The 26,842-nt window shown below is 41.4% G+C and overlaps 1 protein-coding gene across 1 annotated transcript in view; it reads left to right on the top strand.

Moving 5' to 3' along the window:
- LOC126199614 (lachesin-like) overlaps positions 1-26,842 on the top strand; it is a gene marked incomplete at its 5' end in the record, with an annotated part of 448,647 nt that overhangs the window by 315,958 nt on the left and 105,847 nt on the right. Inside the window, one exon of the mRNA XM_049936541.1 lies at positions 708-846. Within this exon, the coding sequence (XP_049792498.1) occupies positions 708-846 (139 nt within the window). The remainder of the gene's footprint in view (positions 1-707; positions 847-26,842) is intronic.

Here is a 26,842-nt window from a genome sequence, read left to right as displayed (position 1 = left end):
GTGTGTAGATTACATAACTAATGAGGAAGTACGGAAGAGAATTGGTGAGAAAATAAATTGGTGGCTCTATCTAACTAGAAGAAGGGATCGGTTGAAAGGACACATTCTGAAGCATCAAGGGACCACTAGTTTAGTACTGGAGGAAGGCCAAGAGATGAAAACAGAAAAAGATTCAGAAGGATGTAAGTTATTGTAATTATTCAGGTTTGAAGAGGCTTTCACAATTTAGAGTAGTATGGAGAACTGCATCAAACAGTTTTCGGACTGAAGACCAGAGCAACAAGCTATTACTACTTTTGTTGACGTTCTTTTTACAATTTATTTCCAAGATAGTATTCATTCAGTCAATTGTTCTTCCAGTTCCTCTGTCGGTTTTCACAGAATTTGAACGTCATCAGCATTTCTCTAAATTTTTATTGCTTCTTCCTCAACTTCAATTCACTTTTCAGAATTTTCCTTCATTTTTGTTACAGCTTGCTCGAATGTGCAGATTGAATAGGATCAAGGAGAGACTACAACCGTGCCTTACGCCCTTTTCATCTATGGCGTCCCGTTCATGTCCTTCGACATTTACAGCTGCAGTTTTGCTTCGATGCAAGATGTGAATAGCCTTTTTCCACCTTGTATTTTACCCCCGCTACTTTCAGGATGGTGGCATTTGCTGCATGTTGAGTTCCGTTTCCCAATTGTCCCGTTCTTCTGCACAGTTGCGCCATCGGTGCGGGTTCCTAACCAGCTGCTGGGAGCGCCCCTGGGGACTGACGTGCAGCTGGAGTGCTTCGTGGAGGCCTTCCCTAACACCATCAACTACTGGGTCAAGAACCGCGGCGAGATGCTGCTAGACGGGTAAGTCTGCCACGAACGCCGTATCTTCATCCTTTAATCGTTTGTTTATCTGTGGTTACTGTGGTGAACCACCACTTCCTTTTTCGATCAACCATCTAGGTTACTACTTGTGTGATAGTGAAAGCATAACGCTTACTTGCACATGCTGACGTCTAACGGCCACCTGTAATACTCGGCATTAAGTGCATTCGTTTCCCACTCTTGTGGGAACAATTACCTTTTTGAAAGCGGAAGATAAGTTCAATCAGTTTTTTTAGCTCCAGAACATCCAGAAAAATTACTGAAATAAGAATTTTCAGTTTTAGGAAAAACGCAAGCCAAAGTTAATCCGTCTGTCAAGCTCCAAAACACATTGCAGCTCTCAATTACCCCACGTACAAAGACTTCTACTATAAAAAGAAGCAAAGGCAGGGTCAGGCACGGCACCTAACAGAGTATGAGTATCAGTAACACTGAATTGTGTAACGATTATGCTGGAAGAAAGTTTAATTTTATTTGTTCTATTCTGTACCCTGCTCTTCCAGAGAGATAGCCAGGTAAAGTAACTGAAGTGGTTTTCGTTTATTTTACTGTTCTTGTAATTTGTCAAAAAAGTTTTTGTCTTCAGTAGAAGTTGTTTTTGCTAAAGTAATCCCAGGCTTGCACGAAAACTGTCTCAAACGACTTTCCAACAAAATTGCGCGCCACGAGCGGTGATAGATAAAACTCGTAGCTATCCACTACTTTAGAGAATTCCCACCACCAGCCCAACTGGGCCACTGTTAATCAGTGAGATACAAATATTCATGTACTTTAGACGTATTGTGGTCGCCAGCTAACTCTTCTGTGCTTCGGTTTCGAAGATGAGGTGCTTGTCATCACCGTTGATATGGTGCCACTTGAAACCCATTTCTTAGAAGACCTAGAGTACTTTCACAATCAACTGCACTGATTTCACACGTCCAGCCAACGCAGTGTTAGACTGTATCGCCTACGGTATCCCAGTCAGGTGACAAGCCGAATGCTGCATTCTCCATGTTGACAAGAGCTCTACAACGCATCAAAATACAGTTGCTTTTGATTGTGAGACATTTTTATCCTAGTATGTTATAAACTGTTGGCTCTAGTCTAGCAGGATATTATGACTCACGTATATTTAAATCTGTAATATTTAAAATAAAAGCGTGTGTGTGTTTGTGTGTGTGTGTTTTGCAGGGGAGGGGGTCTAGGGGCGTGCAACATGTGCCCATTGCTGATTCATGGTTATGTTTTATATTAAATTCTCCACTAATGACACATCCGGCATGCACAAGAACGTGTGAGAAAAGGTAACGAAGTTACAGTACCACTCAGCGGCAGCATTTGTGGCAGGGAGTGAACTCGGAATTTATATTTTAATAGTTTCAGTGAGTCCCAGTTGGGTTAACCGTAGATGGATAATGCAACATACATACCATGCGAAATGCTGCCAAGAGATTTAGCGTGGCCTATGAGACGCCCAAATGTAGGTGAACTAGAAAAAATGAAAATGAATGTGCAAATTCTAAACGTAAACGCTTTTAACTGCCAGTGAAGTGAAATGAACAGAAGATAGAAATACATGGTCAGACGAATATAGATTACCATTTATACCATTAAACACTATATAAATCGAACAATATTGGTAGAAACAGTTAGGGAAAAGATTACGTTACTACAAATGCTATAGGATCACTCCCATCAGAAATGAAACCAAACCAGGAAAAGAACTATATTATATACGCACAACATTACGCCAAGAACTGCAGTTCACGGACGCTGTCGAGTCTCATTATTGCGACCACCATTACATGCGAGACGAGAAGAAAGAGAGTCAATGAGGTTTTCGAAGGTACCGAGAAGGATGTGGAGCTATTCCGACTCCACTGCCGTGGCCAACTGAGCTAAGTTTCTCAGTTGAGTGTCCATGGCGTTAAGGGCACCCGTACGATAGTTTGTGGGAGAGGGAATTGTTAAACTTGGGACAATGGAGTATTTTTAATAAGTGGGAATACTAACAGTGGCTTGCAAGCAGCCATAAAGACTTCGAGTTACGACACTGTTAAGACGTTGCGTAATAAAGTACTTTTCAATTATTTTCTTGCTAGAAAAATACCTGACTACACAATATTATTTCCTTATCCTGGCAGCTGAGAGAGTGGGGGGGGCGGAGGGAAGCCCCCCCCCCCCCCATCCATTTTTCCCCGGTATGAGTGCCTTTTCGATGGCAACGTACGATCCGATGGAGATAGTTCCGCGGAATCTGGACGGGCTTAAATCCGGGGAGTTTGGTGGCCAGGGGTGTAGAGTACAGTCATCCTGGTGCTCTTACAAAAACGTATGTACACTGCGAGCTTCGTGATGAGTTGCATTGTCCTGCTAGTAGATACCATCCGCGCCGAGGAAAATGGAACTGTATGTAGTTGTGGACGTGGTACTCAAGGGTGGATTCCAACTTGTGTTGATCCGTTCGGTCTAGCAGTTTGAGATTCCGAAGAACAGAACTCTCTCTCCTCCAGCATGGACCCTTCCTACTATTGTTTCAGAGTGTTTGCTTTCAGGCGTTTCCCACCACACACGCCACCGGCCATCTGTCCGATGAAACATGAAAAGTGATCCATCTGAAAAGGCCACTTGTCGACACTCACTGGAAGTCTAGTTGCGGTATTCGTGTGCAAATTCCACTCGCCGTTGCCAATGGACAGCAGTCGGCATGGGTGGATGAACCAAGCGCCTCAAGCGGAGGCCCACACGCAGCAACGTTCGCTGAACGGTCGTTGAGGAGACAGTTGGCAGTCCCTTAGTTCGGCTGGGCGGCCACATGCTCAATAGTTGGCCTTGTTTTCGCCCGTACACATCTCGGCAACCGTTGCTGATCCCTGTCATCTTCGGTCAGTGGTACACCACATCTGCCTCGGCGCCGGTTTCGGTTAGCACCGTTTAGCCACGGACAGTATAGTTTAAACTCGGTGGCACACGACCATTACACAAAATTAGCCGTTTCGGAGATGTTTCCACCTTCGGCCCGAAAGTCAATGACCATTCCTTTTGTACATCAGATAATTCACTTTGGTTCCGCATTACGATAATGCCTACAGCGATTTGCACGTGTCCCTCAACCCTGCCCCCCCCCCCCTCAATCCAACATGCATTATATATCCTACACACCCAGTGCTGCCACCTGCTGTCCGTTAGTAGTTATTGGATGCTGACGTCTTACTGTGACTGAATCGCGAAGAATTACCTGTATCACAAGCAGAATAAAACGAGGTAGAAGCAATTCACAAAACGGTTTAAAGGGTAATTCAGTACGTAAACAGAGTTGAAATTCTAATTACAATGTCAGACTGGAACGCTGTAGTAGGAGGAGCAATGTAAGGCAGGATTGCGAGGGAATACGGGATTGGTTGTTGGAAATTCATTGATAACAGAGTGCTTAAGTTCTGAAGTAAACTGCAGCTACTTATAGCATATTTGTTCAAAATTCCAAAGATGAGGAGGTGTACTTAGAAAGCCGATAGGAGGTAGAAAGATCCGAGCTGTGTTCCATCTCGCTGATACAGAAAATAGGAATCTGAAACATTCTAACGGGAGAAACACTTCAACTGACAGATCAAAGAATGTAACTACTGCCAAGACAACAGTAAATCAACTAAGTGGAAACAGAGAGTGTGGGAGGGAATTAAGGGTAAAATTTTTATGGGATAGCCGGGTTTATAATATGTACAAGTGACTATCTCGCTTGAAAGCTGTCAGGAAACCTACATCCTAAACGTATTAAAGCAAATGGCTGACCCTAAATACTGAATAATCATAGAAAACATTATTGTTAATGTTATTATTATTGTTATTATTTATAGTGGCAGCATCAGCAGTAGCAGTACTAGTAGTAGTAGCAGTACCGCCAGTTTAAACGTTATGAGGTCTTTGTCAGTAATTTTATTCGAATTATCATTACATATGAACAAATCATTTTGAATTTTATTGATAAAATTTTATTATTTTATTAAAATTATTGTCATAGTTTTCACGATGAAAAAACCGCGGTCCCTTGGAACAGAAGGTCTGAAAGCACTAATCAGATCGGAGTTAAAACTTAAAGAAAATTTTACATATATTAATTGTGATTGAAGAGTGGTTAAAACGACTTTTAACAAGTAAAGAAGTTTACAGAAGCTATAGAAATGCTAACAACTATGAGGAATGAAGCTCGACGGAAGAGTTTTCTGTTTGTTGCCAGAAATGTGAAGGCCAAAGCGGTCGTCCATGCTGTTTGCAATAGCACACGACCCTCTCCGAAATGCAGAATTTTTTGTGGAATATTAATGTTTATTTCACCGGCTGTTATTTGAATATGCTTTTATTCTGCCTACATAAAAAGTCGATGTTTGGCGTGCGTGTTTTCACAACGACGCTCAGCACACATCATTGAAATATAAGCAAATCACATTTTAATGGTCCGTGAAATACATACATGTAATTACACAACCAGTAACCGCGCTACACATAGCTGGAATATCTAATGAATATGTGTAGAACATGTTACTGAAATGCTAATACAGAGATTCGCGTTTATTTTTAAATTGTTTATACTACACCAGTACATAATTGGCAGTTCACACGTGTATGAACAAAGATGGATCTTCATTAGTGCCGCGAAAAAAGAAAAGATACCATTAAAATGGAGTCACGAGTCTTACTACAGAGGATCCCACCACAAAGAAATTCCAGAGTCGTCATAAATGGAAACCAAAAGATTGAAACAGTATTACAGTTATTGATGGAATCTCACACTTAATAACAAGATTGGTTTTAAAAATTACCAAAATGATATTCAATGGTAATTTTTCTGTTATATGTACGCACGCTCTCATGTTCTGATAGCGAGGACGAAGACCTCTACGTACAGTATGTATGATAAATATAACCAAATGACACTACGTTACAATAATGAGAGTCTTTAATGCTAGAGGAGGGCTATTAAAAACAGTTCTTCATTGGAAAACTTCGCATATAATATCATAAATGACATACAGTTTTTTATTGAAGAAAAGCCTCTTTGTCCTAACACTTAAAGCTGTAAACAGTGTCAGGGACGTTCGATGAGAAACAATCAGTGGATGTCAAACATGTAACTTGATGTGCTTTATCCATATCAATTGTTATGACTGCGACAAACCAAGAAATGACAGCTAGACCTTTAATTTCAGATTTTCACTAGTGGTAACTTCGTCGGGATATGTACATGTAGAGAGTGGTAAGTGCCAAACATATGGATGCCAGTAGTAAAAACGTGTGCAGTTTTCGTGCAAAGAAAATGCTTTTCAGGGACGATTTGTGCAAATCCGAAGACGATGTGGATAACTGAACTCATATACGTTTCAAAAGTTCTTGTTAATCAGGTAACTATGAATAATTATGTAAGCAAGTGAGCAGTGCTACGTTTTGTCCCTTACTGTGGTTAACGGGACAGTGTGATACCAGAAACATGAAAAACCATCCTTAACGTTGTTCACGTGCTGTAGTAGGGTGCCAATAAAATTAATTTTGTGTTGTGCTGAATCATAAATTAGTATTTGAGATTATCATACTTTATTATTGCAGAAATCTATAAGGCATATCTGAAACCAGTCAGTCCTTTCAATTTTGTATTTGTAGAGGTTTCGCAGTAAAGTTGCCCAGCAAGTAAATAGTGGTAAGACAATAATAATCCAGGTTCACTCAGTTCGCCAGTAAACATCGTTAAGCACTCACTGTGTATTCTTTAGAATAAAATTTAAGGTTTAAAAAAAATGACATTACAAATATTTTGAAACAATTACTTACGAGCATTTGAATAAAAAAATCCCAATGAATATATTTGGAACATCTCATTAATGTGATTTTATTAATATTTTACTGAGCAATTTCTCTAAACAATCTACTTGTACCTTACAAGTGTTTACAGCCGAGGTCTCAGGTAGGAAATGGTCTTTATAAGAATGAAATGGAGCTAAAAGTAAAACTCACTTCACTTTATCAATTATTTTAATATATTTTAATGATGCTGACGTCCTAAGACACTTTCTTACTGCAGGAGGTCGTAGATTTGCAAGATACACAGAAAAAGTACGTACAAATTTTTAAATAAAGTCTCAGGCATGATGAGAGATGTGTAGTTAAGAGAATTAATCTAAAAATTGGGATGTGTAACAGATTAAATACTGCAAGTTCAGCACATAGGACTACACACACATCAATACATCAACAGAATTATCCACTGCCTAGAATTAATGAAGCGCCATACTTCAACTACGTTTACAGTGGGCATGAGCACAGCTATAGGTGATTAAAAATGAAGAAATTTATTTATTTTTTATATTCCATTCATTAATATGGTAAATAATAATTTTTCGTGGAAACACAAATTATAAGACAGTGTTCTCCAAATACAGAAGAGAGTCATAAGAATTGAATATGATGTTGATTTTAAAACATCTGACAGAGACATCTGTAAAATCTTGGTATTTTGATACCTGATTTACAACGCACACACACACACACACACACACACACACACACACACACACACACATATATATATATATATATATATATATATATATATATATATATATATACGAGGGTCGGTCAAAAAGTAATGCCTCCCATTTTTTTTCTACTTAAAGAAATTAAGTTAAGTGAAAAATTTGAATTTGGCGCCATTCCTCAAACCTTCTTCTGCAATCCACTGCAGTAGTAACTTTCTGTGTCAACAGGTGGCAGCACAGCAGAAGTTTGTAAGATGGCCGACATCGATGTTCGTTTGAGACAGCGTTGTGTGATTGAATTCTTGAATGCAGAAGGTGAAACGCCCATACGCCTTCATGAAAGACTGAAGAAGGTGTATGGTGTTGTGACAGTGGATGTCAGCACTGTTAGACGATGGGTTCGTCGTTGTAAGGAAGCTGAAGGGCAAACACCGTTGACTGACGAAAAGCGGAGCGGCAGGCCGGTGAGTGCAGTGACTCCACACAACATTCAGCAAGTTGATGACATCATTCGTGGTGACCGTCGGGTGACTGCAGATGAAGTGTGTCGCATTATTTCTCTTAGTAAAGGCAGTGTGATCACGATTATTAAACAATTGGGGTACTCAAAAGTTTGTGCACGGTGGGTTCCAAGAATGTTAACCGATCAGAATAAAGAGGCAAGGAAAACAATAGCCTCCCAACACTTGCAGCGCTTCCGTTTGGAGGGAGATGAGTTTCTGAAAAAAATTGTGACCGGGGACGAAACATGGGTGCATTTTTTTGAACCCGAATCAAAGAGGCAGTCAATGGAGTGGCGTCACACAAGCTCGCCGAGGAAGAAAAAATTCAAAACTGTGCGATCGGCAGGGAAAGTTATGGCAACAGTTTTCTGGGATACAGAGGGTGTGATTCTGGTTGATTTTTTGGAGCAGGGATGCACAATAAATTCTGTTCAATACGTCACAACCCTCAAAAAACTTAAAGCACGTCTTCAGCGAGTTCGCCCAACAAAATCAATGGCAGATGTTCTTCTTTTGCATGACAATGCAAGACCACACACCAGTCGTCACACCTCTGACGAGATTGTCAAAATTGGATGGGAAGTTTTGCCTTATCCCCTATACAGCCCTGACCTGGCACCATCAGACTTCCATCTGTTCGGGCCACTAAAAGAAGCTCATCGTGGGATTCATTTTGAAGATGAGGAGGGCGTCAAAACATCCGTGCGTCAATGGCTTAGGAAGCAGAGCTGTGATTTTTACCGTGCTGGGATACATGCCCTTGTTCAAAGATGGACCAAAACTGTAGAGATGGGCGGAGATTACATTGAAAAATGACAAAATGATCCTCAATGTTGTGGTTTTCAACCTATGTAATTGCATTTAAATTTCCTGACAATTAAACGTAGAAAAAAAATAGGAGGCATTACTTTTTGACTGACCCTCGTATATATATATATATATATATATATATATATATATATATATATATATATATATATATATATATATATATATATATATAGGGTGAGTCACCTAACATTACCGCTGGATATATTTCGTAAACCACATCAAATACTGACGAATCGATTCCACAGACCGATCGTGAGGAGAGGGGCTAGTGTAATTGGTTAATACAAACCATACAAAAATGCACGGAAGTATGTTTTTTAACACAAACCTACGTTTTTTTAAATGGAACCCCGTTAGTTTTGTTAGCACATCTGAACATTTAAACAAATACGTAATCATTGCCGTTTGTTGCATTGTAAAATGTTAATTACATCCGGAGATATTGTAACCTATAGTTGACGCTTGAGTACCACTCCTCCTGTTCGATCGTGTGTATCGGAGAGCACCGAATTACGTAGGGATCCAAAGGGAACGGTGATGGACCTTAGGTACAGAAGAGACTGGAACAGCACATTACGTCCACATGCTAAAACCTTTTCATTGGTCTTTTTCACTGACGCACATGTACATTACCATGAGGGGTGAGGTAGACGTACACACGTGGTTTCCGTTTTCAATTACGGAGTGGAATAGAGTGTGTCCCGACATGTCAGGCCAATAAATGTTCAATGTGGTGGCCATCATTTGCTGCACACAATTGCAATCTCTGGCGTAATGAATGTCGTACACCCCGGAGTACATCCGGTGTAATGTCGCCGCAGGCTGCCACAATACGTTCTTTCATATCCTCTGGGGTTGTAGGCTCATCACGGTACACATTCTCCTTTAACGTACCACACAGAAAGAAGTCCAGAGGTGTAAGATCAGGAGAACGGGCTGGCCAATATATGCGTCCTCCACGTCCTATGAAACGCCCGTCGAACATCCTGTCAAGGGCCAGCCTAGTGTTAATTGCGGAATATGCAGGTGCACCATCGTGCTGATACCACATACGTCGACGCGTTTCCAGTGGGACATTTTCGAGCAACGTTGGCTGATCATTCTGTAGAGACGCGATGTATGTTGCAGCTGTTTGGGCCCATGCAATGAAGTGGAGGAGGTGGTCGCCAATGATTCCGCACCATACATTTACAGTCAACGGTCGCTGTCGCTGTACCTGTCTGAGCCAGCGAGGATTGTCCACGGACCAGTAATGCATGTTCCGTATATTCACTGCCCCGTGGTTTGTGAAACCCCCTTCATCGGTAAACAGGTAGAACTGCGACGCATTCTCTGTTAATGCCCATTGACAGAATTGCACTCGATGATTAAAGCCATCACCATGTAATTGCTGATGTAGCGACACATGAAACGGGTGAAAGCGGTGACGATGCAGTATGCGTATGACACTACTCTGACTCAGTCCACCGGCTCTCGCAATGCCCCGTGTACTCATGTGTGGGTTCATGGCAACAGCAGCTAACACACCAACTGCACCCGCTTCTCCTGTGACGGGCCTGTTACGTCCCGTTTGCGTGCTACGACCATACCTGTTGCATGCAGGTGACGGTAGATGTATTGCAATGTGCGGCACGTTGGATGCTCTCTGTCTGGGTACCGTTCTACATACATCCTGCAGGCTTCAGCTGCATTTCGCCGAGACTCGCCATAGATGAGTATCATCTCCGCCTTTTCAGAGTTCGAATACACCATGGTCACATTTCCTACAACACTACACTATCACAGACGTCTGATAACACGGTATACTACAGTTGGTCTGCGTGCGGAGACGAATGCAGAATAACAATAGCAGCAAGCGCTACATGCGGACACTGCGGAAGCTAGACCAAACCACAACACTGCACTACAGCCACACTCGTAAACACGGTCGTCATCGTAAACATGTCCCTGCAGATGCTGCTCGCCGACCATGGCCCGTGTTTGTTACAACACGCAACTGAACGTCGGAGGTTTCAAGCGTCAACTTTAGGTTACAAAATCTCCGGATGTAATTAACATTTTACAATGCAACAAACGGCACTGATTACGTGTTTGTTTATATGTTCAGATGTGCTAACAAAACTAACGTGGTTCCATTTAAAAAAAAACGTAGGTTTGTGTTAAAAAACATACTTCCGTGCATTTTTGTATGGTTTGTATTAAACAATTACACTAGCCCCTCTCCTCACGTCCGGTCTGTGGAATCGGTTCGTCAGTATTTGATGTGGTTTACGAAATATATCCAGCGGTAACGTTAGGTGACTCACCCTGTATAGGCACACATTCATACACACACCACACACGTTAACATACACTGAAGAGCCAAAGAAACTGGTACACACGCCTGATATCGTGTAGGGCCCCGCGAGCGCGCGAAAGTGCCGCAACACGACGTAGCAAGGACGCGACTAATGTCTGAAGCACTATTAGAGGGAACTGACTCCACGATTTCTGCAGGGCTGTCCATAAATCTGTAAGAGAACTATGGGCTGGAGATCCCTTCTGAACAGCACCTTGCAAGGCATCCCGGATATGCTCAATAATGTTCATGTTTGAGGAGTTTGGTGGCCATCGGAAGCGTTTAAACTCATAAAAGAGCTCCTGGAACCGCTCTGTACTAATTCTGGAATTGCTACTAGAATTTCCCAAGTCCGTCGCAATGAACAATAGACATGAATGGATGTAGGTGATCAGACAGCATGTTTACTTACGTGTCACCTGTCAGAGTCGTATCTAGACCTATGAGGGGATTCATATCGCTGAAACTGCACGTGCCCCCACCATTCAGGAGCGTCCACTTGCTTTAACAGTCCCCTGCTGACATGCATGATCCATAGATTCATGAGGTTCTCTCCGTACCCGTACATGTCCATCCCCTCGATTAAATCTGAAACGAGTCGCGTCCGACGAGGCAACATGTTTCCAGTCATCAACAGTCCAATGTCGATGTAGACGGCTGCAGCCAAGGAGTAAGCTTTATATCGTGGAGTCATCAAGGGTACTCGAGTGGGCCTTCGTTACCGAAAACCCATATCGATGGTGTTTCGTTGACTTTTGTCACTTGTTGATGGCCCAGAATTGAAATCTGAAGCAATTTGTGGAAGGACTGCCCTTATGTCATGTTGAACGAGACTCTTCAGTTGTCATTCGTACCGTTCTGACAGGATCTTTTTCTGGCCGCAGTGATGTCGGAGATATGATGTTTTCCCGGATTCGTGATATTCACGGTACGCTTGTGAATAGGTCGTACGATAAAATCCTCACTTCGTCGCTACCTCGGAGATGCTGTGTCCCCGTCTATAACACCACGCTCAAACTCACTTAAATCATGATAACCTGCCATTGTAGCAACAGTAACCGAACTGCGCTAAACACTCGTTGTCTTAGATACCCCGTTGCCGACCGCAGCGCGTATTCTGCCTCTTTACATATCTATGTATTTGAATAGGCATGCCTGTAGAAGTTTCTTTGGCGGTTCATTGTATGTCATGCTAACACGTCATGGGTTGTTTCGTTTGACAAGTCCCCTAGACACAGAACAACTTAAACGTAACTAACCTAAGGACATCACACACATCCATGCCCGAGGCAGGATTCGAACCTGCGACCGCAGCAGCCGCGTACTTCCGGACTGGAATGCCTAGAACTGCTCGGCCACAGAGACCAGCCCATTCCAGAAGTCGCTGAACATAAACTTCCTGGCTGACGAAATCTTATTCACTTTTAGTTTTGAATACATTATGGGAGTGGCAGTGATCAATGTCTTACAAATATTTACTATTAAAAACAGTCTTGATCACGATTCATTCATCAAGGTGACCGGTTTAGACCACAACTGTGGTCATCTTCAGACCAACAAGTTGGATACAAAGCTTTAATTAGGGGGCTGCATACATTAAAGAAAATTCATAGAGTTATAAAGCTATAAAACGATGAATTACCATTGAGTAGGAACCTCTTTGTGTTGGAGAATCATTACTGGGGAAACCAGTGCACGTCTTACTATATATAATGGAGGCTCCGCCCACTTCTGACGGCATGATATCACTACTAACCAATGAGTTATAAGTCGAATATGGATTTAAAATTTCTTAGTTAAACACACAATTGGGGACTCAAATATATACTAAAAGTCAGGCGTTTACAAAATAATATGTAATGATTGTCAGAAACAGTATATTGGGCAAACTGGCCGTAACTCTCTAACACGTTTTAAAGAACATACTACTGGTACTGCACGTACCAAATGAATATTTGGTCAACATCTTGATGCATACAGTCATTCTGAGGGTTGCATTTCTACCAATTTGAAAATATTACATACTGTACGAAAAGGACCACTGCTAAATACTTTAGAAGAAATTGAAATCTTTTCACTTCACAAAAGTAATCCATTATCTGTTTTAAACGAACAATTTCAATTCATATACAAACATTCATTTGAGCTTTTTGATGATCTGCTTTAGAATGTTTAGTCTTCTATCCTTTGTTTTTTAAAATTATTAAGACTTTTAGGAAATATTTTATCTTTATATGGTAATTTTATTTCACCAAACATTATTTTATGACTGACTACCTGTTTTAGAATTTTTGCTTATATGCTTTTAAACTGCATATTGCTAATTCACATCCTTTTACTTGTGACACTATGACTCATAGTATTATAATTTTAAATTCCTTCTATTTTCATTTTTTTTATTTGTTCACAAGACTGGCATATAACTTAAGGAATAGTAATGCCTTTTAAAAATTGTCACATGCAATTTACATACGAACTTCATAGACAGTATTTCATATATATGGACAACTACTTCGTGACATGCTGCTGCTCAATAATACATCGTCTGACGTGACAGTCTTCGCCATTCCACTTTCGCAACAACTTCGTTAGAAAGAAGTCTGCTGCCACATCTTTGCACTGGCGTTTGACCTCACCATGGCGACCACTAGTTCGCCTATCGACCTTACAACAACTTCAGTGGAAAGAAGCCTGCTGCCTCATCTTTGGAACGGCGTCCAACTTCACCATGGCAACCAGTGGTTCCAAATGGTTCACTAACAGGTCTTGAGAGGGCAACCCATTTACTGCCAAACAGAAGTACATTTATCTTACATATTTAAATATTTTTAATTCTACTTAATTGACAAAAGCTTTTTAATAAGCTACGTTTAGTGTGTATTTATTTTTAATTCTTGACAATGTTCTTTTAACTAAGAAATTTTAAGTTGTTATTCGACTTATAACTCATTGGTTAGTAGTGACATCATGCCGTCAGAAGTGGGCGGAGCCTCCATTATATATAGTTAGACTTCCACTGATTTCTCTAGTAGTGATTCTCCAACAGAAAGAGCTTCCTACTCAATGGTAATTCAACGTTTTATAGCTTTATAACTTTATGTATTTCCTTTACTGTATGTAGACCTCTAATTAAAGCCTTGTATACAACTTGTAGGTCTGAAGATGACCACAGTAGTGGTCGAAACCGGTCACCTTGATAAATAAATCGTGATCAAGACTGTTTTTAATAGTAAATAATTCACTTTTTCTGTTGTACGTGACTATGTTCTGCCCTCTGCTTCCACCCAGATATCTGTTTTGGGTTTTATGACAAGCTGTTCGGTCATGTCTACGCGAACCTTTGCCTGTCTTCCAGGAAGTAGCATGCATTAGCAAACGGGAATAGAAGTTGCATAAAAATTTCTCGGTTCACTTGCAACGTCAAATTTGTATAATATTCTGCAATCCGAATTTTATGCGACTAGTCAACCGAGAAATTTCTGTGCAAGGGGTCCGCTGCGAAAAACGTCGTAGACCAGAACAGGAGTTCTTCGACAAGCCGTATATATGTAAAGCACCTTATATGGGTTAATTTTACAGAATTTTAAGTTGCTAATCTGATGTCTCAAATAATAGCGTACTTTGAATCGTTATGTTATAGGATAACAAAAAGATGACTGGTCATTATTACATGAAATCACACTATTCCATTCCTGCAGTAGGTGATCCTAATCTTCTTTGCCATATATAATTTCTAATTTTGTAGTCGAGTGCATGTATGTTTTTAAGAGTTAATAAACCAACAATTCTAAAACTGAACGGACTAAGTCGTTTTCCGCCTAGTCTGTGGGTGGGTTGTCTGATTAAATCGGAAACAACAAAATTACTGTTTATCTTCACGTTTGTGGCCTTAGCTGTTTCGTATACTCTACCTTTAGTGCCGTTCAAAACAGTACCTCTTCTATCTTTAATATAATGAGTTTGCTATCTTTTCTTTCCTTTTTTCTTTTTTTTAGTCAGTAGTTTTCTGACTGGTTTGATGCTTACCGCCACGAATCATCTCCTTCATCAACCTCTTCATTTCAGAGTAGCATTTGTGACCTAAGGCCTCAGTTATTTTGTTGGATATACTCAGATCTCTGTCTTCGGCTACAGTTTTTACCCTCTACCGACCCCTCTAGTAACATGGATGTTATTGTACCTTATAAGTTATTCCTTGATGCCATAACATATATCCAATCACCCTGTACCTTTTCTTACTGGTATTCTATATGTTCATTACTTCGCCGATTCTGGAGAACCAGCTCATTCGTTATCTTATGAGTCCACCTGATTTTCTACGTGCTTCTGTAGCAACACATCTCAAATGTTTCGATTCTTTCCTTTTTCTGGTTTTCGCACAGTCCATGATTCACTACCATACAATTCTGTGCTCCAAACGTACATTCTCAGAAAGTTCTTCCTCAAATTAAGGCCGATGATTGATACCAATAGACCTCCCTTGGCCAGTAGCAGCCTCCTTGCTCGAGCTAGTCTGCGTTTTACGTCCTCCCTGCTTCGTCCATCGTGTATAATATTGCTTCCAAGGAAGCAGAATTCCTACACTTCCTCTAATTCAAAAATGGTTCAAATGGCTCTGAGCACTATGGGACTCAACTGCTGTGGTTATCAGTCCCCTAGAACTTAGAACTACTTAAACCTAACTAACCTAAGGACATCACACACATCCATGCCCGAGGCAGGATTCGAACCTGCGACCGTAGCAGTCGCACGGTTCCGGACTGCGCGCCTAGAACCGCGAGACCACCGTCTAATTCATGATCCCCAATTCTTATGGTAAGTTTCTCGCTATTCGCATTTCTGCTACCTCCCACGACTTTTGCGTTTTTCCGGTATACTCTCAGTCAGTGTTCCGCACTCATAAGACTGCTTATTACATTCAACAGATCCTGTAATTTTTGTTCACATTCAGTTAGGGTAACAAAATGGTTCAAATGGCTCTGAGCACTATGGGACTCAACTTCTGAGGTCATTAGTCCCCTAGAACTTAGAACTAGTTAAACCTAACTAACCTAAGGACATCACAAACAGCCATGCCCGAGGCAGGATTCGAACCTGCGACCGTAGCGGTCCTGCGGTTCCAGACTGCAGCGCCTTTAACCGCACGGCCACTTCGGCCGGCAGTTAGGGTAACACTGCCGTCAGTGAATGTCATCATCGATGTACTTACACTCTGAATTTTAATCTTACTTTTGAACCTTTCTTATATTTCCGTCATTGTTTCTTTGACATACAGATTGAGCAGCAGCAGTGAAAGGCTGCATTTCTGTCTCACGCCCCTTTTAATCGAAGCACTTCGTTCTTATTCTTTCATCTTATTGTTTCTTTTTGGTTCTTGTGACTTACTACATATCACCCGTGTTTCTCTACAGCTTATCCCTAGATTTCTCAGAATTTCGACCATCGTCCACAACTTGAAATTGTCGAACGCTTTTTTTTGATCGACTAATGCTATGAATGTGTCTTGATTATTCTTCAGACTCGCTTTCGTGGTCAAGCACAACGTGAGAATTGCCTCAATGGTGCCTTTACCTCCCCTGAAGCCAAACTGATCATCTAAGTGAGCCTCAGTTTTCTTTTCTATTGTTCTACAAATACCAAAATTTACTTAAATGCACAGCGAATTTATGAACCATTGCGTATTTTCACATGTCAAAACCTTGTTTAGCTGTCTTGAATCACTACTTTCTTGCATTTGCCGAAGAGTACAGTCTCCAAATAGAAGGAACTAACGATAGCCTATAACTGCAAAATTTTAATATCTTAAAAATTTTCCTTTCCAAATGGTAATTCATTACATGATTAGTTACCTGATACGTAACATTCGTTTCCTATGGCTCACGGACGCCCTATAGGGCGATAAAGCTTAAGATGAGAAATAGTTTACAAAATGATATTCTTAAGACCCGAATAAGCAATGGATGAAACAGGTTTTCAGCAGTTACAGTCAAAATCTTCTTTCGTTTAAGAAATCCAGCCCCATTTCACATACCCTTGCATGAAATGAGGTTACTGACTGATTTCTGCCACCCGGCAACAAGCTAACACATCCAGGACAACATGGTCCCGTTCTGAGAACCATTTTAAGCTAACTGTGATAGGGATCATGCTATTCTGTTCGACTGTTGTACACGCATCACTCTATTTGCGGTGGAAAATTTTTCCAAAAAATAATAAAAGTACAGCCATTTCTGTTTGATGTTGATCAAGTTACCGCCTAATGCGTAACAGCAATAGCGGGCCAATTTAAATTGATAAAAAAAAAGGACGAAAGAAAACCTTTCCGACTGCGTTATGCTGACGTAAACATTCAGTAAATCAACAGATAATTTGAATTCATTTATTTAAGCTAATGTTGGTTTAAGCGAAACATTTTAACTACCGCAATTAAACGCCACGTGGAAATTATTGTGACATTCCTGAATTGAATGTAATTTAAAACGTTTAGCTAATAACTTTCAGTGGGGAAAGTACAATGAGATTTATCACGTAAACGGATAATGGCTATACGGAATTGATTTATTTACATCAGTTAATTTTTTAAGGTTTTGAATAATATCAACGTTCTGGCCAGAGTTGGATGCGGCAGCCTTCAAGTGACATTATCACGCTCGAGATGTAAGTGCAGTTATACTCCGATTGATTAAGAGATCTGTAAGAGGTGGTGGATCCTACTTCAATGTGGCACAAAAAGAATGAGAAATGCGGTTTCCAGCATATTTATTTATATCTAAATACAAAGTAGGTTGATGCTACACTTCAAGCTATCTGACAGAAATGATGATGGATAAAGAAATTTTTGCGATATATTTCGGTCGGTGAGGGTACACGAAACGTAGGTTAAATGTTTTTTGTCATGGAAGTACGTAACATTTACGAAGTATCTTCAGTTTTGAAATTCCCAGGGCAAACATTCCAAGAGCCACGGAACATATTACCTAGTCGGAAATGCACTCGCTAAATGACTATGACGCAAATATTCTGAGAAATTAAGGTTCATACGGAGGTAGAGTGAAAGTAATTGCGAAGAAGCCATGGGTAACACAAGAAATGAATAAGCTTATCGATGAAAGAAGGGAGCGCAAAAATGTTAAAGGAAGTTCAGGAATCAGATGTACAAAACACTTCTCCACGAAATAAACAGGAAGTGCTGCGAAGCTAAGGCGAAATGGCTGCATCAAAACTGAATAAATCGATAAAGGGATGATTATCGGAGGTAGGGACTCAGCATACAGAAAAGTCAAAACAACCTCTGGTGAAATAAAAAGCAAGGGCAGTGACATTAAGAGTGAAATGGGGAACCCACTGTCAAATGAAGAGGAGAGAGCAGATAGGTACAACGAGTAAACTGAAGGCCTCTATGAGAGGAAGCATTTGTCAGATGATGTAGCAACATAAGAAACAGGAGTCGACAAGGAAGAGATAGGAGACCTACTATTAAAAGCAGAATTTAAAAGTGCTGTGAAGGACTTACCATCAGAAGCGATAAATAACCTTCCATGGGAATTTCTAAAATCATTGGGGAAAAAGGCAACAATATCAGTAAGCACGTTGGGGTACGGAATGTATGAGACTGAAGATATGCCATCAGACTTTCTGAAAAACATAATCCATATGTTTCCGAAGCTACCAAGTACGTGAATTGCCACGTAAGCAGCTTAACGGCTAACGCATCCAAGTTGTTGACAAGAATAATATACAGAAGAACGGAAAAGAAACTTGTAGATCTGTTATATGAGGAGTAATTCGGGTTAAGGGAAGGTAAAGACACCAAGGGGCAGTTCTGACGTTGCGGTTGCTAATGGCGGCACGGCGGGAGAAAAATGAAGACACGTTAATAGGATTTGCTGACCTGTAAAAAGGTTTCGCCAGTGTCTAATGATGCAAGATCTTCGAAATTCTCAGAAAGCAAGGGGTGAGCTATAAGGAAAGACGGGTGATATACAATCTGTACAAGAAACAAGAGGGAATAATAAGAGAGAAAGACCAACAGAGAAATGCTCGGTTCAAAGAGTGTGTAAGACAGGGATGTAATCTTTCGTCCCTGTTATTCAATCGAAGAAGTAATGATGGAAATAAAATAAAAGTTTCTGGAGCGGGATTTAAATTCAAGGTGAAAGACTATGATAACAATTGCTGATGTCATTTCTATCCTATTCTCTCCTTAGACAGCAAAATAACCCATAACAGACGGAGTAAGGAAGACATAAAATACCGAATAGCATTGGCAAAAAGGGCACTCTTGCCCAAGAGAAGTCTACTAGTATCAAACACAGACTTTAAATTGAGGAACAAATTCTGAGAATTTACATTTGGAGCACAGCACTCTATGGTAGTGAGACATGGACTGTGGGAAAATTGGAACAAAATAGAATCAAAGCATTCGTGATGTGATGCTACAGACGAATATTGATAACTTGGTGGACTGATAAGAATTCAAGAGTAAAGGAAAATATAGAAAACACTGTTAAGACACCTGAGAATAATATCCATGGTATTTGACAAAGCTGTAGAGGATAAGCACTAGAGGAGAAGACGAAGATTGGAATTATAAATCCAGGAAATAATGAGGCAGTTGACATTTGGAGATTTTGACATTCGTGGCAGGCTCGCATCAAACCAGTGACTAGACTGATGATTAAGTACGCTAATTTGGGGATTTGACTCAGTGGACAAAAATAAGCTTATAAGGTCAGAGCCTAGCGGGGATCGTCGAACAGAGCAGAATTTTCGGAATAACCTTTCTTCAGAAAAACATAATTTTTGAGGCGCTACAGCCATGTAACGAAAGCCAGTCAGGGACAGCGCGTTGAAGCTGGGCAGGTAACCGAATGTTTCCTAACTACGAGAATTATTCTCACCATTTTTTTTCTAATAGTGGTGACAGTCACTTCTTCGACGATTCAGTTTTGTAGCGATATTGGAGATAGGAGCTACCAACATTCGGTATAAATATGTGATTTGGGAAAATAGTGGGTTTAAAATGTCACCTTTTTTTCTACATTGACTTAAATCACGCTTGTTGATCAATTCTACTTGTTAAAATAAAAGTTCATAATGCTCTATACATTAGCCAAAATTAAGGAAAGGTACCCTTCAGATTTCATTATTAACAACACTGCACCTTGCAGTACCACATTTCGATTATCTGTTTGAAGTGCTGGTTGTGCAGTGCCGATTATCATCTCCACAGTGTAAGGTGCTAAGATTCTTTTGGAGTAGCGGATTTACAGGGTGATTTAATGGATGACAATTAATGAACTGTGTGAAATAAAATCGTTACAACTTCTGAACGGTTTCCGTTAGGACGTTCAATCTACACTGTTGGGTCGGGGCATGATTGCAATTAGTATGCGCATGAATGGTTTGATTTAGCGACGAAGCTCACTTTCATTTGGATGGGTTCATCAATACGAAAAACTCGCGCGTTTGGGGATTAAGAATCCGCATTTAGCAATAGAGAAATCTCTTATTCCTCAAAGGCTGACTGTGTGGTGTGCAATGTCCAGTCACGGAACTATCAGTGGGATATTGCTTGATGCCACGGTGACTAACGAACGGTACATAAAGGTTTTGGAACATGATTTTATTCCCATTACTCAAAGTGACGCTGATTTCGACAAGATGTTCATGCAACACGAAGCTCGATCCTACAGAAGCAGGAGAGTGTGTGATGTACTTGAGGAGCACTTTGGGGACCGCATTCTGGCTCTGGGGTACCGAGAGGCCACTGGCATGGGCCTCGATTCTCCGTATCTGAACACAAGCGACTCCGTTTTGTGGGGCTATATTAAAGACAAGGTGTACAGAAATAACGCCATAACCATTGCTGAGCGGAAAGCAGCCATTGAGGAGGTCATCGACAGAATCGCTGTTCCGACACTTCATCGGGTCAAGCAGATTTTCGCTATTTGTCTGCGCCACATCATCGTCAACGGTGGCAGTCATATCGAACACGTCATAACCTAAATCCTAATGTCTGTAGTGACGCTTACATGTTGATTAAAGTGTGTGCACGCCGTACATTGTAATTAATTTACGTTTTCTTCATGTAGCTCAATAATTGTCACCATGTAGTGTTCAAGTTTAACCCAGTAATCATAAGAGGAAACCTTGGATAGGAACAGTTTTTACAGTTCATCTGAAACCATTATTATCAGCTAATGTAATTAATAACTGTGCCATCCAGTACATTAGGTCTTATCTGGGAGAAGTTAGTTTCCATTCACACAGTTCCACAAGTTCATTGTTGATTGGCTGTCGTTTCACTGACGCAGCCGCAAACGCCTACCTTGCTCCAAGCTAATTATCACTTTATTTTTCCCACACTGTAAGTGTAGATGCAAATGAATGAGACCATGTGGCCCTCCTAACAGCTTTGCATGCTGCCACCCTGGGACAAATGAAGACGTCTGCGTAAGATACTAGCTGAGGGTCGGAAAGAGGGTTGGAGCTGATATTTGGAAAGGAATATAACGCGGCCTAATCTCTCGGAAGCTTTCATCTTCCATTAATGTGTGTGTCACATGGCGCCTTTGCGGTTTCTTTGCTGCTATTGCAAAGGAACAGGTTGTCGACCAGAACTTCCACTATACCCCTTCCGTAATAAAACTTAAATATTTCTGAAGAGAACAAGAACAATAACACAAAATATTCTTTCTCGGCTAGTTTAAGTTGTAAAAAAGGGGAATTTGCTGTGAGACACTATGGAGTATTCCCTATTCAGCCCCTCGGCGCAACATACTGATCAGGCAGAGCATTATAACCATCGATCTAAAATCGATATAAATCCATCTAGGTCATGCCCGATGAAGAGTGAGCGTGCGGTCAGTGTGTAGAATGGGCAAGGCGCGCGATTCATCTGAGTCTGGCCGAGGGCATATTTTGGTATCCCGGAATCTGGGCGCGAGCATTTCGGAGACTGCACGACTTGTCGGATGTTCGAGTAGTGCTGTGCTGTCTTCAAAACGTGGCGAAACCAAGATGAAACCACGTCCATACATCGTGGGTTTGGGCGGACACCTCTCATTACAGATGTCGTATTTCGTAGGCTGGGCAGATTGGTAACCAGGACAGACGGCGGACTGCGGCGGAAATGAACATCAGACTTTAATTCTGGACTGAGTACAAGTGCGTCTGTACACACAGTGCACCCAACACTCCTAACGATGGGCATCCGCAGCCGACGATCTATGCATGTGCCAGTTGCCGGACGTTGGTGCAGTGGCAGAGCACTGCATGGTATGATGAATCGCAATAGCTTCTTCATCATGCCGATGCGAAGGTACGAATCCGTCGTTTTCCAGGAGATCTTCTCCTTTACATCTGTACTCCAGGATGGCTCCATTATGCTCTGGGGAAGATTCACGTAGGCATCCATGGATTCAGAAGAACTCGTGCATCGCACCATGATGGCCAAGACTGGTTGCAGACCACGTACACCCCTCCCAACTGATGGTCCTCTATGGTGTCAGATCGGAACCCAATGGAATACATCTGGGATGTTTTTGATCGTGGCTTCAGAGTTCATAGTCTACCTCCATGGTATTTATGGAAATTAGGTTACTTGTGGGTGCAGATGTGGTGCCCACTCAATCTAGTGACCTACCAAGGTGTTATTACTTCCGGGCAACGACATGTCACCGCTGCTATCCATGCCGCATGTGCACCTACCGGCTATGGGTAGGTGGTCATAAAATTCTAGCTGATCAACCTTCAAAATGGCGTCTGTAACGGAGGTGCGTTTCTTTTGACGGAAAACCAGAGCATCGCAGATATCCATATGCGCTTGCAAAGTATCTACGGAGACTTGACAATGAAGAAAAGGATGGTGAAGCGTTTGGGAGGCGTCTGTCATCATCGCAACATGGTCGCCTAAACCTGTTATCCCATCTCCCACGCGCCGGACGGCTGCTCTCAATGCGACTCTTGCAATGTTGGAACGTGCGGACGCCCTCATTCGAGCTGATCGACGGATCACAAACAGACACCTCACCGCTCAACTGGACGTTTCTGTGGGCAGCGCGGACTCTCTTGTCCACCAGCTGGGGTGCTCAGAGGTGTGTGCCCGCTGGGTTCCTCGCCGCCTAACAGAGGATCATAAAGAGCATCGAAGGACCACCTGCGAGGAACTGCTTTCGCGTTACGAGGATTCTTTGTAGAGCACAGTCACACGCGATGAGACATGGATTCATCACTTCCAAACGGCAAACCACGGAGTGGCGCTACACCACGTTTCCTCCGACGAAAATGTTAAAAGCCACACACTCAGCCGGTAAAGTCATGGCGACGGTGTTCTGAGACTCTCAAGAGGATGTTCTGTTTGATGTCCTCCCTCAAGGTGCCACCATCTGCTCTCAAGTGTATTATACTACCCTCAGGACAATGAAGAAACGAGTTCAGTGTGCTCGTCGCCACAAAAATACAAACGAACTTCTCCTTCTCCGTAACAATGCTAACCCCACGCAAGTCTGCCCATCCGCGAGAAGCTCACAAAACTTTACTTGACTGTTCTCCCTCACCCACTGTACAGCCTGGGTCTCAGACCCTCCGATTTCCATCTGTTTAATCCAACGGAGAACGCCTTCCACGGGAAGAAATACGTGGATGATGGGGAACTTATTTATTGCCGCAGGGTTATGGCTTCCACGTCGACCAGTAGGGGAGTATCATGCGGGCGTACAGGCCATCTCGCTAAGATGACTTAAAACTGTCGCACTGAGCGGAGATTATGTTGAAAAATAGGGTTTTGTAGCCAAAGCGAGTGGGGAATACTATGTGCATTGGGATTCTGAATAAAACAAACCTGTTTTCAGAAATAAATGTGTTGCACTACTTACGAAACGCCTCTCGTGTTAATGTTTGTCGTAGCGGATGCCCTTAATTTTCGCCATACTTGTTAAAATCTACAAGCATACAGATACCTTATGGGTAAAGCATGCCTGGCGGAGAGAGCTATCATCTTTATTAGAATTTTTCTGTCCTAACCTAAAAGGTCTGAACTGTGTAGAAGAAATTTCGTAGTCCAAAGTTTCTTTATTATGTGTTTCATCTACTTTTGGATTTTTAAGGTTACATTTCATTTACCTGCGTTGTATTAAGCCCATCGAGTGTACCGTTAACCTACAGTAAACATGTGCTATTATATTGCTTTATTTTGTAATTTCGTGCCTCTCGTTTTAATTATATTTAAAAATCTTTCCGGGAGACATGATCAACTATTGTAGTAAAAGTATGATAACCGCAATATCTCGTGGCTTTAGACAAATCATGTCGGGTGTATTACACGTATGGTAGGATGATGCTTAGGAATGCAAAAAGGGCTCAGAAAATTACGGCAAAAGTACATTTGTACACACAATGAGTTTTCACTCTGCAGTGGAGTATGCGCTGATGTGGACTCTCTAGCAGATTAAAACCGTGTGGCCGACCGGGAATCCAATTCAGGGCCTTTGCCTTTCGTGGGCAATTGATCTCACGAAAGTAACGCAAGAGAACTTCTGCGACATTTGGATGGCATCAGGTGAGGTACTGGTGGAAGCCAAGCTGTGAGAGAGGGTCGTGAGTCGCACTTGGGGAGGTCAGTTCATCTAGCAAATGCCCACTAAAGACAAAGGTTCGGAGTAGGAGTCGAGACGCGGTACACAATTTCAATCTGCCAGGAACTTTCATAAGTTTGTATAGTTTCTGGACCAAGAGACTAGTGGTTATTTATTGATGTGAAATTTACTTTAACACTTAGACGCGTCGATTGTATTTTTCGTTTTCTGAACTACTACTATTGACGTTTCAGTTAAGCGCGGTCAGGTAAAGTATTTTCTCTAAGTGCTAGACAGCTTCAACCCACTTAAAGAACGACGTCGTGGTACCCCCAAAAGTTGCTGTAATGAATACGTATTTATAGACAACTGGGTTCTGTCAAATGACCATCTCAGCTGAAATGTTTCATATAACAGACACACGTGCACAATGTGTGATCAGAAAGTGACGGGAATCTTTATTTACTCAACATGAAACCTTCAAAACAGCCCCCGTCAGATATAAAACGCTTGTGCCACTGCTATTTCCAACTTTGGAAACACTTCTGGAGCTCCTTTTCGTTATGGTTTTCAGCTCCTACAGAGATTTTGTTTTCATCTCGTGAATGGTGACGAAATTATGTCTTTCCATAGTTCTCTTCATGGTTGGAAATAATAAGAAGTCGGAGGGGGCCATTTCCGGCGAATACGGTGGCTGAGGTAATATAACGGATTTGTTTTTTGCCAGGCAGTCAACAATAAGAATTGAGGTGTGTACGGGACCGTTACCGCAATACAATTTCCGTGAGTGGTTTTGGCACAATTCTGGTCATTTTCTTCGGATTGCTTTACGCAAACGTCTCGTAACATCCAAACAGTATTCCTTAATGACCGTACGACGAAAAGGAAGGAACTCATGGTGCACTGTCACACTGTGATCGATGAAAACATTGAGGAGGTCCTTCACATGTGATCGGATTTTTTTTTTTTTCGTTTTGGCTTTCCTTCAGGCAGTTTCCAATGGGACGACTGAGTCTTGGTTCCGACGTAGTATCCGTATATCCATTTTTCGTCACCTGTTAGAAGTCCTGGATAGTTTTCGGCTTTCTTAAGTAATTCCTGAGCGATCTCAACGCGACGTTATTTTGATCGTATTCAACAATTTTGGAATAAATTTTGCTGCTGCACGTTTCATTCCCAAAACATGGGAAAAACTGCTTGAAATGAGACAGAGAATGTGCCGACATCATCAGCAACCTCTCTGATAGTGATTCGGTGATTTTCCAAAATAATTTCCTTGACTTCTTCCAAGCTGCCGCCAGTAATTGATGTGCTATCGCAACCAGGACCTTCAGGGCTGTCATCGTCTCCGTCTTGTCGACCCTCTTTGAAACGTTTACAACATTCGTAAATCTTGTGTTACTCACAGTAGATTCGCAAAAAGTCACGGTCAACATTTCCAATGCAGTGCTGCTCTTTATTACATTTATCAAGAAAATTCTTTGTCCATCTTTTTCAAAAGTAAAATTTCGCCGTGCACTCGAAAACACGTATATCATTTTCGACTGACAACAGTAAACTAAATATCCAAAACAGTCGAATATACAGACACACATCAGTAACATGTGCACCAGCAATATACAAAATAGGACGAATAGAGCCCGCGAAATTAAAAAGAATTCCCATTACTTTCTTATCACACCTCATATGTGACACCTGCTGCAACAGTTATATATTTTACCACAAGGGACCTTCCAGTAGCTTAAGGCAGTAGTAATCTTTGACTGAAGCTGATTGTTTGGAATAATTCATTTAGTATAACAGCACCTGGTGCTTCAGTATGTCATTCTTTAAATACTCGTATGTGAGAGATAAAATATTTAACAATTTGAAAGAGAGCTTATTGGTCACACGTACCTATGGACTGTGCTGGTAAGTGTTCAGAGGCAAATTGAATCAAGTATATAGGTCTGCAGTTTTCACGCATGGCACAGAAGTCAATCGGTTTTAAGTAAGCCACCAAAATGAAATGGCCATGTGGGCCCTTTCATTTGTAACAAGCATTTATTGACTCTTCCTTAATGAGGAAATAGGTCGCAGTTTAATTGTATTCCGAATTTATAGTACATTGCCGTTCAATAAAATTACTTTCTCTTGGAAGCAGCTGTAGCTAAGATGAGCTACCTGTCGGCTGTGAAGCGCAAATAAGTTTCTTCGCCAAAAAATACGTAACGATAGATA

This window comes from Schistocerca nitens, chromosome 8, assembly GCF_023898315.1.
Source record: "Schistocerca nitens isolate TAMUIC-IGC-003100 chromosome 8, iqSchNite1.1, whole genome shotgun sequence".
NCBI lineage: Eukaryota > Metazoa > Arthropoda > Insecta > Orthoptera > Acrididae > Schistocerca > Schistocerca nitens.
Note: the sequence above shows the minus strand (reverse complement) of the source record. Positions and strands in the feature narration are given on the sequence as shown.